General features: G+C 34.1%; 1 protein-coding gene across 1 annotated transcript in view; it reads right to left on the bottom strand.

Annotated features, from left to right (window-relative positions):
* LOC128171741 (receptor-type tyrosine-protein phosphatase epsilon-like) overlaps nucleotides 1-13,741 on the bottom strand; it is a 28,501-nt gene that overhangs the window by 11,693 nt on the left and 3,067 nt on the right. The window contains exons 4-12 of the mRNA XM_052837506.1: nucleotides 13,145-13,369; nucleotides 12,726-12,842; nucleotides 11,124-11,261; nucleotides 10,165-10,305; nucleotides 5,862-5,970; nucleotides 5,540-5,610; nucleotides 4,870-5,081; nucleotides 4,439-4,532; nucleotides 4,193-4,257 (exon numbers count right to left, since the gene is read on the bottom strand). Coding sequence (XP_052693466.1) covers nucleotides 4,193-4,257; nucleotides 4,439-4,532; nucleotides 4,870-5,081; nucleotides 5,540-5,610; nucleotides 5,862-5,970; nucleotides 10,165-10,305; nucleotides 11,124-11,261; nucleotides 12,726-12,842; nucleotides 13,145-13,369 — 1,172 coding nt within the window. The remainder of the gene's footprint in view (nucleotides 1-4,192; nucleotides 4,258-4,438; nucleotides 4,533-4,869; nucleotides 5,082-5,539; nucleotides 5,611-5,861; nucleotides 5,971-10,164; nucleotides 10,306-11,123; nucleotides 11,262-12,725; nucleotides 12,843-13,144; nucleotides 13,370-13,741) is intronic.

Here is a 13,741-nt window from a genome sequence, read left to right as displayed (position 1 = left end):
TCTCTATATATAGTAATAATGTACGAGTACATGTATCTGTATGTAGTAATTATGTACAAAGTACATGTATCTGTATGTAGTTATAATGTACAAAGTATGTGTATCTGTATTATGTTATAATGTACCTAGTACATTTGTCTGTATGTAGAAATAATGTGAAAGGTATTTGTATCTTTATGTATTAATAATGTACCAATTACATGAATCTGTATATAATAATGATGTATTATGAACACGTATCTGTATATTGTATTAATATATCAAGTACATGTATCTGTATGTAGTAATAATGTACCAAGTACATGTAGCTGTATGTTGTTATAATGTACCAAGTACATGTATCTGTATACAGTAAAAATACCCAGTACATGTATCTGTATGTAGTAATTATGTGTCCAGTACATGTATCTGTATGTAGTAATTATGTGTCCAGTACATGTATCTGTATGTAGTAATTATGTGTCAAGTACAAGTACATGTATGTTACAAGAGTGTACTAACTACATGTATTTATGAAGAGTGTATTAAGAACATTAACCTGTATGAAACTAGCAAATAACAATTTATGCCTGTATGCAACAGTGAATATAGTGCATTAAATCACGTACCTGTATGTAACAAGAGAGTACAGAGTTCATGTACCTGTATGTAACAAGAGAGTACAGAGTTCTTGTACCTGTAGGTAACAAGAGAGTACCAAGTACATGTACCTGTATGTAACAAGAGAGTACAGAGTACATGTACCTGTATGTAACAAGAGAGTACAGAGTTCTTGTACCTGTAGGTAACAAGAGAGTACAGAGTTCTTGTACCTGTAGGTAACAAGAGAGTACAGAGTACATGTACCTGTATGTAACAAGAGAGTACAGAGTACATCTACCTGTATGTAACAAGAGAGTACAGAGTTCTTGTACCTGTATGTAACAAGAGAGTGCCAAGTACATTTACCTGTATGTAACAAGATAGTACAGAGTTCATGTACCTGTATGTAACAAGAGCGTACAGAGTTTATGTACTTGTATGTAACAAGAGCATACAGAGTTCATGTACCTGTATGTAACAAGAGAGTACAGAGTACATGTACCTATATATAACAAGATAGTACAGAGTTCATGTACATGTATGTAACAAGAGCGTACAGAGTACATGTACCAGTATGTAACAAGAAAATAACAAGTACATGTACCTGTATGTAACAATAGAGTACCAAGTACATGTACCTGTATGTAACAAGATAGTACAGAGTTCATGTACCTGTATGTAATAAGAGAGTACAGATTACATGTACCTGTATGTAACAAGAGAGTACAGAGTTCTTGTACCTGTATGTAACAAGATAGTACCAAGTACATGTACCTGTTTGTAACAATAGAGTACAGAGTACATGTACCTGTATGTAACAAGAGAGTACAGAGTTCTTGTACCTGTATGTAACAAGAGAGTACAGAGTACATGTACCTGTATGTAACAAAAGAGTACAGAGTTCATGTACCTGTATGTAACAAGAGAGTACCAAGTACATGTACCTGTATGTAACAAGAGAGTACAGAGTTTATGTACCTGTATGTAACAAGAGAGTACAGAGTTCTTGACCTGTATGTAACAAGAGCGTACAGAGTTTATGTACCTGTATGTAACAAGACAGTACAGAGTTCTTGTACCTGTATGTAACAAGATAGTACCAAGTACATGTACCTGTATGTAACAAGAGAGTACAGAGTCCATGTACCTGTATGTAACAAGAGAGTACAGAGTTCTTGTACCTGTATGTAACAAGAGAGTACAAAGTACATGTACCTGTATGTAACAATAGAGTACAGAGTTCTTGTACCTGTATGTAACAAGAGAGTACAGAGTTTATGTACCTGTATGTAACAATAGCATACAGAGTTCATGTACCTGTATGTAACATAACTGTACCGAGTACATGTGCCTGTATGTAACAAGAAAGTAACAAGTATATGTACCTGTATGTAACAAGAGAGTACAGAGTTCATGTACCTGTATGTAACAAGAGAGTACAGAGTACATGTACCTGTACGTAACAAGAGAGTACAGAGTACATGTACTTGTATGTAACAAGAGAGTACAGAGTTTATGTACCTGTATGTAACAAGAGTGTACAGAGTACATGTACCTTTATGTAACAAGAGAGTACAGAGTTTATGTACCTGTATGTAACAAGAACGTACATAATTCATGTACCTGTATGTAACAAGAGAGTACCAAGTACATGTACCTGTATGTAACAAGAGGGTACCAAGTACATGAACCGGTATGTAACAAGAGCATACAGAGTTTATGTACCTGTATGTAACAAGAGAGTACAGAGTACATGTACCTGTATGTAACAAGAGCGTACATAATTCATGTACCTGTATGTAACAAGAGAGTACCAAGTACATGTACCTGTATGTAACAAGAGGGTACCAAGTACATGAACCGGTATGTAATAAGAGCATACAGAGTTTATGTACCTGTATGTAACAAGAGAGTACAGAGTTCTTGTACCTGTATGTAACAAGAGAGTACAGAGTACATGTACCTGTATGTAACAAAAGAGTACAGAGTTCATGTACCTGTATGTAACAAGAGAGTACCAAGTACATGTACCTGTATGTAACAAGAGAGTACAGAGTTTATGTACCTGTATGTAATAAGAGAGTACAGAGTTCTTGACCTGTATGTAACAAGAGCGTACAGAGTTTATGTACCTGTATGTAACAAGACAGTACAGAGTTCTTGTACCTGTATGTAACAAGATAGTACCAAGTACATGTACCTGTATGTAACAAGATAGTACAGAGTCCATGTACCTGTATGTAACAAGAGAGTACAGAGTTCTTGTACCTGTATGTAACAAGAGAGTACAACGTACATGTACCTGTATGTAACAAGATAGTACAGAGTTCATGTACCTGTATGTAACAAGAGAGTACAGAGTTCTTGTACCTGTATGTAACAAGAGAGTACAGAGTTCATGTACCTGTATGTAACAATAGCATACAGAGTTCATGTACCTGTATGTAACATAACTGTACCGAGTACATGTGCCTGTATGTAATAAGAAAGTAACAAGTATATGTACCTGTATGTAACAAGAGAGTACAGAGTTCATGTACCTGTATGTAACAAGAGAGTACAGAGTACATGTACCTGTACGTGACAAGAGAGTACAGAGTACATGTACCTGTATGTAACAAGAGAGTACAGAGTTTATGTACCTGTATGTAACAAGAGTGTACAGAGTACATGTACCTCTATGTAACAAGAGAGTACAGAGTTTATGTACCTGTATGTAACAAGAGCGTACATAATTCATGTACCTGTATGTAACATAATTGTACCAAGTACATGTACCTGTATGTAACAAGAGGGTACCAAGTACATGAACCGGTATGTAACAAGAGCATACAGAGTTTATGTACCTGTATGTAACAAGAGAGTACAGAGTTCATGTACCTGTATGTAACAAGAGAGTACAGAGTTCATGTATCTGTATGTAACAAGAGAGTACAGAGTTCATGTACCTGTATGTAACATAATTGTACCGAGTACATGTGCCTGTATGTAACAAGACAGTAACAAGTACATGTACCTGTATGTAAAAGAGAGTACAGAGTTCATGTACCTGTATGTAACATAATTGTACCGAGTACATGTACCTGTATGTAACAAGAAAGTACCGTGTACATGTACCTGTATGTAACATGAGAGTACAGAGTTCATGTACAGTACGTAACAAGAGAGTACAAAGTTCTTGTACCTTTATGTAACAAGAGAGTACAGAGTTTCTTGTACCTGTATGTAACAAGAGCGTACAGAGTTCATGTACCTGTATGTAACAAGAGAGTACAGAGTTCATGTACCTGTATGTAACAAGAGCGTTCAGAGTACATGTACCTGTATGTAAAAGAGAGTACAGAGTTCATGTACCTGTATGTAACATAATTGTACCGAGTACATGTACCTGTATGTAACAAGAAAGTAACAAGTACATGTACCTGTATGTAACAAGATAGTACAGAGTTCATGTACCGGTATGTAACATAATTGTACCGAGTACATGTACCTGTATGTAACAAGAAAGTACCGAGTACATGTACCTGTATGTAACATTATTGTACAAAGTTCATGAATATGTAACAAGAGTGTACCAGCTATGTTAACATAGTATGTTGTTATTCAATACCTGTATGTAGTTAGCGTTGATATAGTCATTTTCACCAGATCTCAGAACTACTCGGGAGTGATCATCTACAGAATACCAAAAATAGAACCAGATATCAGGATCTCTCGGGAGGGGTTGTGTATATATATGTTAACGTATTCGGGATGAAAAAGAATTGATTTTGGAACTCATTTTTAATGGTTTTGACTCCTTTTTCGACAAATCAAGTATCAGCTAGTATTGTCTTTTAGTAAAATTAGCACGTACATGGAAATGTGGTTTTGAACCGGTTCCTTGGCTTGTTGTGTGTTTCCTTGGCTACAGTACAGGCTATATGACTCTCTTCTCCGTAAGGAATATTCTGTAAAATAACACTGTTCGTAAGTAACTATTTATTCCTATAACATTAACTCTGATTTTGTACAAAAAAATTCTAATCGAAGTAGATTTTAAAATACATTATAAGAATTTGTTTCAATACAATTATTTGAATTTTTCCTACCAGCGACAGTCATGTGAATAGACGGAATTCGAGTTTGACTGATATCCATTTCATATTTCATTAATGAAAAAGGAAATAAAATAAAACAACACGATGATCAGTAGAATATCCCACAATTACATAAACTAATACATGGTACAAAAATAAATAAACTTCTATGGCCATCTATTGTGTCAGTGAAAATTCCATATTTTACCTTAAATTCGTCTAGAAATATTCTGTAGCTATCTCTTGATTTCACTTTTAAAACATTAGAAATATCCTTCACTCTTATTTCTTTGGAGGTAAGAAAATACGACTGTCGTGGCGTATTAGAGTAAAGTGACGTGTCTCTCTTTACTAGATGGCTTTGCCGTGAACTTTGTTCTTCACTTAAGTCATTTACAAGATCTGCAGAACTATTTGTACCTGCAAATATAATTAATTTATTATACAAAAGTTATTTATGATATAAGAATTGAATATACAAGGAAGATAATGACTAAATATGTGGTAATTCAATTTAAAAATAAAAACAGAAATGTGCTAAATTGATATGTATATGTTGGGTTTCGGAAGTTATTTTAATCATATTGAATTCATTTCCGAGAGTCACATCCGTCGACTCTGGAGTATTTGAATATTAATATTACTGCTTTAATGTTCCTAATCGACAAAATTTACTAATCAAAAGGTTAAAGTATCGTAAATTGAAATTGAATTTTTCTTTGGTATAATTCTTTGAAAAATCTGTCATAAGGTACAAATTAAAAGTCGTAAGATTAATTAAATCTTTCGTTGGGAGACAGCATTAATCTTACAGCATATATTGACTGTGAGGGTAGATGTGAACTAGAGCAAGATGTCTCCGTGTTTTTCTAACTTACCCTCCCGTTTTATCTTTAAACTTCTCTGATACACAAAATCCCTGTACTCCGGCGTCAACTTTCGTCGAAACCTGATATTGAGAAACAAGGCCAAGATATAAAGTTATAATTAGTTGCTCAAATAGTTAAAACAAAATGTAATTTGGTCCAGTATATGTAGTTTGGATTGATCATGTTAAGAACGATAAAAATGTCAAACATTTGTTAGTCATGTGACTCATAAATTCTAATGGAAACTCGGTCAAACATGAGGAACAGTGATTTAGAATGTTTTCGTTCATTGGCCGATACATGGTGTTTATTCTGAAACGAGAAATCTGACCTCATGATTAAAACTATGACGACAGCTACCACAATGGCGGCGAACAAAACTCCAACTATCGAACCGGCAATGCTGCCTCCAGAAACTTCAATAGGGGGGAGCAGAACAGCTATACACCCATTAAAAAAAGGAAAACAAAAAATGAATAAACAAACAGAAAAAAAAAATAGTCATACTGTAGACTTCGATGAAATTGAAAAGAGATTAAAAGAAGAAAAAGAAAACCATTCATTTCAGCGCGACGATATTGCCCGAATTTTCTTCACCTAAACTTGAAATCGAACGATTTGAAGAAGAAAGAAAAAGCAGTTATTTTTCTATTTTGAAAGTAACTAAAACAAAGACATATGAACAGTCGAGTATAGATGTAGCATGTCAAAAGTTACATAATTTGATCTCAAATATATTTTTAATCGTATAGTTTTGTATTTGATACATTTATTTTTTCTTCATTTCTATGTAAAATTCCTATTTGTTTTGTATATTTTGTTTTTGTATCGTATGATTTTTGGGGATGGTTCAATTAAACGATAATTGCAAAGTAGCCTGAAACGAGCGCGTTGATCAGCATCGCGTGATTTTAAGATAATATCTGAGGTACGTGAAACCTTTTTAATACTGTATTCGTCAAGTAATGTACATTTGTAAATAGTGGGAATAAGGCATCATTCTTTATGGTAGATCTGATTGTGTACCAACTAGCTGCAATAATGTAGCCCTCTTCGATTTTTTATATTTGGTGTTTACTGGAGAGAGCTACAATTCTATAGGATCACCGTAATGGTGCAGAATTAATTTTTCATGCGGCTGATTTCGGTGTGGAAAGATCGTTTTTATATTTGACTTCATATAGATAAAATGATTTTTAATTCAGGTTGAACAAACTAACCATATATTAATCAAAACCAGGTAAAACACATCAGCATGTTTACCGTCTTTTTCTGCATCCATGACAGTTCTCGCGTGATTTTATTGTATTTACGAGTGGAGCTTTGATGAGCTTGATAACGTGAATATCAGTGTAAATAAGCGATCTTACTTTGTTCTATCAATAAAACATCATTAAAGGAAATGCTATATAATGGAAAATTCATATTTGCCGCGTTAATTATGTTTAAAATAGGGGAATTCCTATATTCAGTTCAAGATCCGCTCCTGAATTCTCATTGGCTGTCCCAAAATAAAACCGTAAAAAAGTAAACATGGCGGACAAATTCACTTGTTGTTGTTGACACACACAGTGTGTTGTGTAACGTGCATTGATTTTGTATTGAATGTATTTTCTGATGCTGCGGCGATTAGCATCACCCGTATTTTTGGGTTATTTTAGGCAATTAGTGTGCCCCGCATTGTTATTAGTACGTTTCCGGTTCTGTGAGCATGGTCGCTTGAGTTTGGTAGATGTTTCGGTGCCACGATGTAAGTTCTAACCTTTTATTTCGTGCATATGATTGTACACATATGATTATTTGCATACATGAAATAAGCTTATCATTTATGAAGTGAAAGTACAGAATATATTGATATTTTCGACAATATGTAGGGAAAATTGTTTACTGTTTTATTTTCGCGCCAAGTGTTAGTGCCTCTAAACCTTTCATAAAAACATGTTATATTAAGCATTTATCAATGATGTCATTGAATGAATATAACTGAATATTGCTTCTTATTCTATGATAGTTCTGGAGAGTGTCAGTTTGATGTTGTTTGGTCAAATTTATAGCATTTTTATACGTCGATCGTCAGTCTACTCGGTCTACATAGTACTTGATCTTGAGTCTTGTATATTGTATCTATATAACAGTACTCTACTGACTTGTGTCATATATTCTCATAATAAGCATAGGAATTCGATGTTTATTATATGCACGGCTCCCTTCACATGCGTTTACATCTGTACATGTGTTTTCACAGAAATAATGTTGATTTTGTGACACCTGTGTAATTTCTGTTTTTATGTTTGTTTCAGCTTTTTACCATTTCCATTAGACATAATAAACTGGTCTGCCAGAACCCTGGTGTTTTTGAACTGTCTAATCTGGGTTTAGCTTGGCTGCGTCTGGGCAGCTACACAGTGACACACGAAAAATAACCGATATATGTACTATACTTGATATTTTTTGATGCATTTATGTCATACTATACTTGATATTTTTTGGATTAATTTATGCCATACTATACTTGATATTTTTTGGATTAATCTATACCATACACAACTACAATGTTTGAGTTCAGGTAAGAAATACAAAATTAATGTTCTTGTCATTTTTATACGATTTGAGCTGAAATAGTTGCGGGAGTGAATCACTCCCGCACTTGCACCATTACGGAGATCATATGGAGTTGTAGCCCTCTCCCCCCCAAAAAAATCGGGAGAGGGCTATATTATTGCAGCTATTTACCAACCAGTATTAACATCTCCATTAAAGTCAAAGAATGATGCCTTATTTAAAATTTCAATGCAAGATATATAAAGCTATGGTGATATATTTCTTCCCCCTACATGCAATGTATTTATGTCAACATGCAAGTTATTTCGCTTGTGGTTATAAAAAAAACTTGCATGTAAACATAATCATCTTGCATGTTGACATAAATATCTTGCATATTTACATAATTAACTCGCATATTGACATAAATAAGTAGCATGTCAATATAAATAAGTCGCATGTTGTCATAATTATGTTGCATCTTGCATCTATGATGTCATTAAATAAATGATTTTACCCATATGAAAATCAGAATCTCTTAAAAGATCTGTACCTTGCTTGTAGACATAATTATCTTGCATATTGACATGATAATTTATCTTGCATGTAGGGAGCAGAAATATGCCACCATAATTTGCGGATACTAGTAGAACATTTGCAACGGGTAACTGATACAAAAGGCATTTTATTTTTATACTAGTGTAGTGATTTGTAGCTATAAATGAAAAAATGTAACTAAGTGTATACATACACAGTCATATTATATTATATGTAAATATTGAAACCAGATTAGAAGTGAGTCACTGTTTATGCAGTTGTACAATAGCAGTTATCATTAAGGGGGACGTGCGGCCATCTTATACATTTGATAATAAAAAAAAATTGTGACAATCCCTTGAATTGGCTTGTTTCTGCCCAAAACTGACTGAGCTGTACCTGTTGTCAAAAGATAAAAAAGCAATAGATATGACGTTCTACATGTTGTACTGTATACAAATTACACATACAAGATGGCCGCAATCCCCCTCACAACATAATAAAATTGGATTCGGAAAGCTTTTTAATAGAGTACAGTCGTTTTAAAGAGGTTCGTTCCTCTGTTTTAGGGTCACCTTTATTCTAGAAATTATGCATCATATATTGATTCTACTCATAAATTCAAAATTTTATAATGCCAATTAAATTATCTTAAATAAAATATTAAATGAAAAATTACATATTTACAGAGTTTAGTATTGGACTAAATTTTGTGGCGGAAGGTTTTAAAGAAGAAAATGAACATTTTTCATAACCAAGTTGTTTTAGGGTACCGTCACATTAGCTTCCTTATTTTCAGTGCAAATAAAATTTCCAGCTGCAAATAGTTTGTGCATTTATATAGGACATTTTTATTTTGTTACGAACAACATAATTTTACAATTTTTCAACATTTCTATCGACACATATTGTAAAATTTAACTTTAAAAAGTCAAGGAAAAATGAATCCCAATTTTTGCCTAAAATGAGCTTATTTCATGCCATATCTCATATTTTACATAATAGATCCATACTTTTTGTTTTATTTTCTGAAATTTTAAAGATTTTTCTGACAATTTACAATGTAATCATAATTTGAGAAGAGGTTTGAGACTTTTAAATAAATTTCATTACATGTTGAATTGGTAAAGAATAAAAAAAAGCGTTTTATCAGCGCGAAAAGGTCAAAATATCAATTAGGTGAAGAAATTGTAACATTTTTCTTTATGATAATTTTAATTTTATTTATGTTGAATAGTATATATTTTATTTGATGCCATGGTTCATTCCGATAATAAAATATAGAGGGAAAAGCGATTTATGAGCAATCTGCACTTTCAGTGCAGAAAGGTCATATTAAGTAGACACTAGCGCCAAATGAAGCATATAGAACCCAATTTGTTTTTGAATTTGGGTTAAGCTATGTGTGTAGATTTTTAAAAGATATTTTTAAAAAACTTAAAGAATATTGATCGCAGGATCCAACGTCCTTAAGAAAAAGGTAGAAAGCAGCCTATGGATACAAAGCTATCAATAAATGGGTTATCAATAAGATTACGTGAGTTTGTAAGCCTCACTTTGATTACAAACAGGTCCACTCCAACGTACTGCGCAGCCGCGGTCACAACTTCCGTTTGTATGATTGCAAGGGTCGTTGTTTATACAATTCCCACTGCATGGAAATTGACACCCAGTTCCAAAACGTCCCAATGAGCAAGCTACATGTAAAACAAGACGAATGTTTGGGAGCACCTTTTCGTGTGCTTCTCATGTTTTCTAGACTGCCATATATTATCAAACCCCGTTGTATTATGTTACATATCCATTAAACGAAATGCTAAATATAATAATTAAAAACAATGGATGTCTTTTTCTTCCAACTGTATAGTTACTTTTTGGTTTAATTTTGTATAGTCTGTTTAAGACAATAATTAGTTCACACAAATGACAATATGTTACGATCGGAACGAATTCTGATTTATTTCCGGAAATTGGTGTCTTATCAATTTTTTTTTTATCTTAACTTGCTAATACAGGGTTATTTGGACACACTTCTATGACAGATTCCTGATGTTATATAATTTTAGACTTGCTAAATTACAGAGCACATCTTTTAACTTATAGAGAGTATGAGCAAATAAGATGATGCGAATGTTTGTTGATTTTATTTTGGACGTGAAGACTTTGCTATGTGTATACCAGTTCTTATCAATTCAATTATAGTTTTGAACTTTTTTTATAGCGGCTTTCAGTATAAGTATCTTGGTGAATGTACATCGTTCAAAATAGAATTTTGTAGGGGAAAAAATGTAAATACATGTGTGTGTGTGTGTTGGTATCTGGTATTTTTATTTTTTCAGTTTCATAGCCGTACCTCAACAGGCTTACTTCACAAGTCACTGTCGACATCTAGGTAAACTCACTCACATCCTTTAAGATTGTTTGAAAATTCACCAATCCTCTATTTGTTCTACAGTAAAAAAAACTCTTAAAAATGTCTACAACCCCTTACCTCCTTATTTGAACGTTCTCTTACTTTCATTACAGAAGTCGCCGAGATAGCCGGCGTTACAGCCACTGCTGCACTCCCCGCTCTCTATGTGACACACGCTGAGGAAACAGTTCAGGCTGCAGGCCTCCGTACAACCTACGCCATACCGACCAGGTGGGCATTCTGATGAATAACATGTATATATAAAAAGTCGTGCAGTGTATTTCTCTTGATCAGACAAAATATATACATGAAAAACACATGCACATCTCTCTCTCTCTCAGCAACGTTTTAAAAGTAAAATTATGATACGATTATTCAAAGGTATTGCAATAAATAAATTCACTGAAAACTTTCATTTCAATCATGTTAAAAAGAGTATTCATTGTACATTAAAGAAAGTAAAGGTACGAAACTCGCCATCTTAGATTTATAGGGGGTCCTCGGTTCAAGCCATGTTTAAAACAATTTCTCAAACAATTTCTGAAGAGATATCAAAGATGATCAAATGACTTATCCCTATTGTCTGCCTACATCTGCCAAATAATAAACACATCGTTCCGAAATGCACTAGATACTTGCCAAACTTATCAAAAGAAACGGAAGTTTACTTTTGAGTAACGTAAATTATCTATATAGAACCATTTTAACAAGACCTTGGATTTTGGGTAGTTGTGTCAAACAGCAATGTGACATAGGCCTGTCTATTTCATTGCTGGCCACTCAGCTATGGCTGTTTGAAATCGACAAGATTTGTCTGGCTTTTGAGCTAAAACTACGCAATGTGTGCATATTTCACTCGATACCGCGTCATTTGTAACTTGTTTTGACGAAAGAAATAGATAGCTACGTCCAACCGAAGAGTCCAAGGTCTTGTTGAAATGGTTCTAATCACTGAGATGTTCCGATTGCGTATGATAAGTCTAGGGAGAGCAAAAAAATCCGCGAAAAGATCCCTTTTAGTCTATTGTATGCTTTCGGATTTCCTCAATGATTATATGAAGACTTTGCATAAACTTCCATTTGAGAAAATTGTAACCCAAAGAAATACACCTAAAATTACCAATTTTAATCATTTTTTTCTTTGGGAACAAATAATTAGGAACTTCACTATCCAACAACCGAGTCCCTGTGCGAGTATTGCGATATTCTTAATCCATCGCTGCATTTGCGTCTATAAAAACTATAAAAATCGGTACATATATAGGCAAGTATTGAGGTATATTGAGGTATACATGTACATGTATTTCATGTTATTTTAAGTACTGAAATAGTTATTACGGTATAACCTACAAAGTTTTCAAAACAATTTGGTTTTTTTTTAAATGATAAATCAGAATTCACCAATGACTGAATGACTTCGAGGACGAGATCTGGCACCAATCTTAGGGTCCAAGGAAGCGAATATCGAAAAACAATAGTGATGGCATCTTCTAAGATACTAATGCACGGATCAAGAAGGGAGATCGGGAGGGGGATCCGCCCCCCCCCCCCGCCCCACCAAATACAATTATCCCTCGAACCCCCCCCCCCCCCCCACCATTGGGCTACTTTTTCGGGTTCAGTGCATGATAACAATAATAGAATATGTTGTTATGAAAAACATAATAAAAATTACATCCCTTACTCGGTCTCAAATCCACTTACCGCAGGCAGGGAAAACGTGACCCGACAAGCATTTTGTGCAACCGGATGTGATGTCACAAATTTCACAACCAAAACCACAAGACGTGCAGTTTTCTCCATAGTGATTCAACTCACATCCTGGAAATATATACAGTATGAAATATAAATGAATCAAGATGAATGATTGATTGGCATATAATTTTTTTTTAATTCTACATAAAGTTTTCACTTTTTTAAAATCTGTGTTCGATATCTAAAAGGGAGTCCAGTAAGACCCCAATTCGTGTCAACTGGTCCATTACAACCTATGTATTTATGTGGACATAATTATTGTTTTGTGGCAAATTGCATTGCAAAATATTTCATTTTATACTCATGTGCACATTTAATTGTATAAATGATTCTAAAATAAAAAAAAAGTTCATCAAATCAAGTTATACCATCAATTTGGACTTCGCATATTTCCAGGATAGTTTGCGGTGACCGGCCTTCATTGTAAAACCAGACGTATCGGGCGATCCGTGGACAGTCATTTGTGGTGATGATAGGAATCTGGGAAGTTCCGTCATGTTGGAAGCAGACGTTGGACGGGGGGATAGATGACGTATCATTGGACACCCGTACGGAGTAACCCTGTAACCGCACCGTGTCCGGCTTCACATCGCCTGGATACAAACATGCAGATCTAAATATTGTAACGCTGTTTGCTGAATATAATATCCACGGTTTGTTAAGTTTGATAAAAAAAACCCCACATTTTAGAATAAAGAAGCACTTCCCTCCACAAATAGCAAGTCTCCACAGGCGTGCATACTGGGACGGTTATGTTAATACTAGTGTGACATAGGTGTCATCATTGGAACTGTTGGGAATTTTTTAAAATTATTTTTAATTTTCTTTAACCTGCTCTTACAGTCTATATCTATACTGATGACAATCATAATTAATGTACCACCAACAAATTGTCATCTACTAGTCACTCGCAACATGAGTTTCCCCTTCTCTTCTTGTATTTTTCATTAAGTAACATACATTAC

The sequence above is a fragment of the Crassostrea angulata genome, chromosome 2 (genome assembly GCF_025612915.1).
Source record: "Crassostrea angulata isolate pt1a10 chromosome 2, ASM2561291v2, whole genome shotgun sequence".
Lineage (NCBI taxonomy): Eukaryota > Metazoa > Mollusca > Bivalvia > Ostreida > Ostreidae > Magallana > Magallana angulata.
The sequence above is the reverse complement of the archived record's forward strand: the minus strand, read 5'-3'. Positions and strand labels throughout refer to the sequence as shown.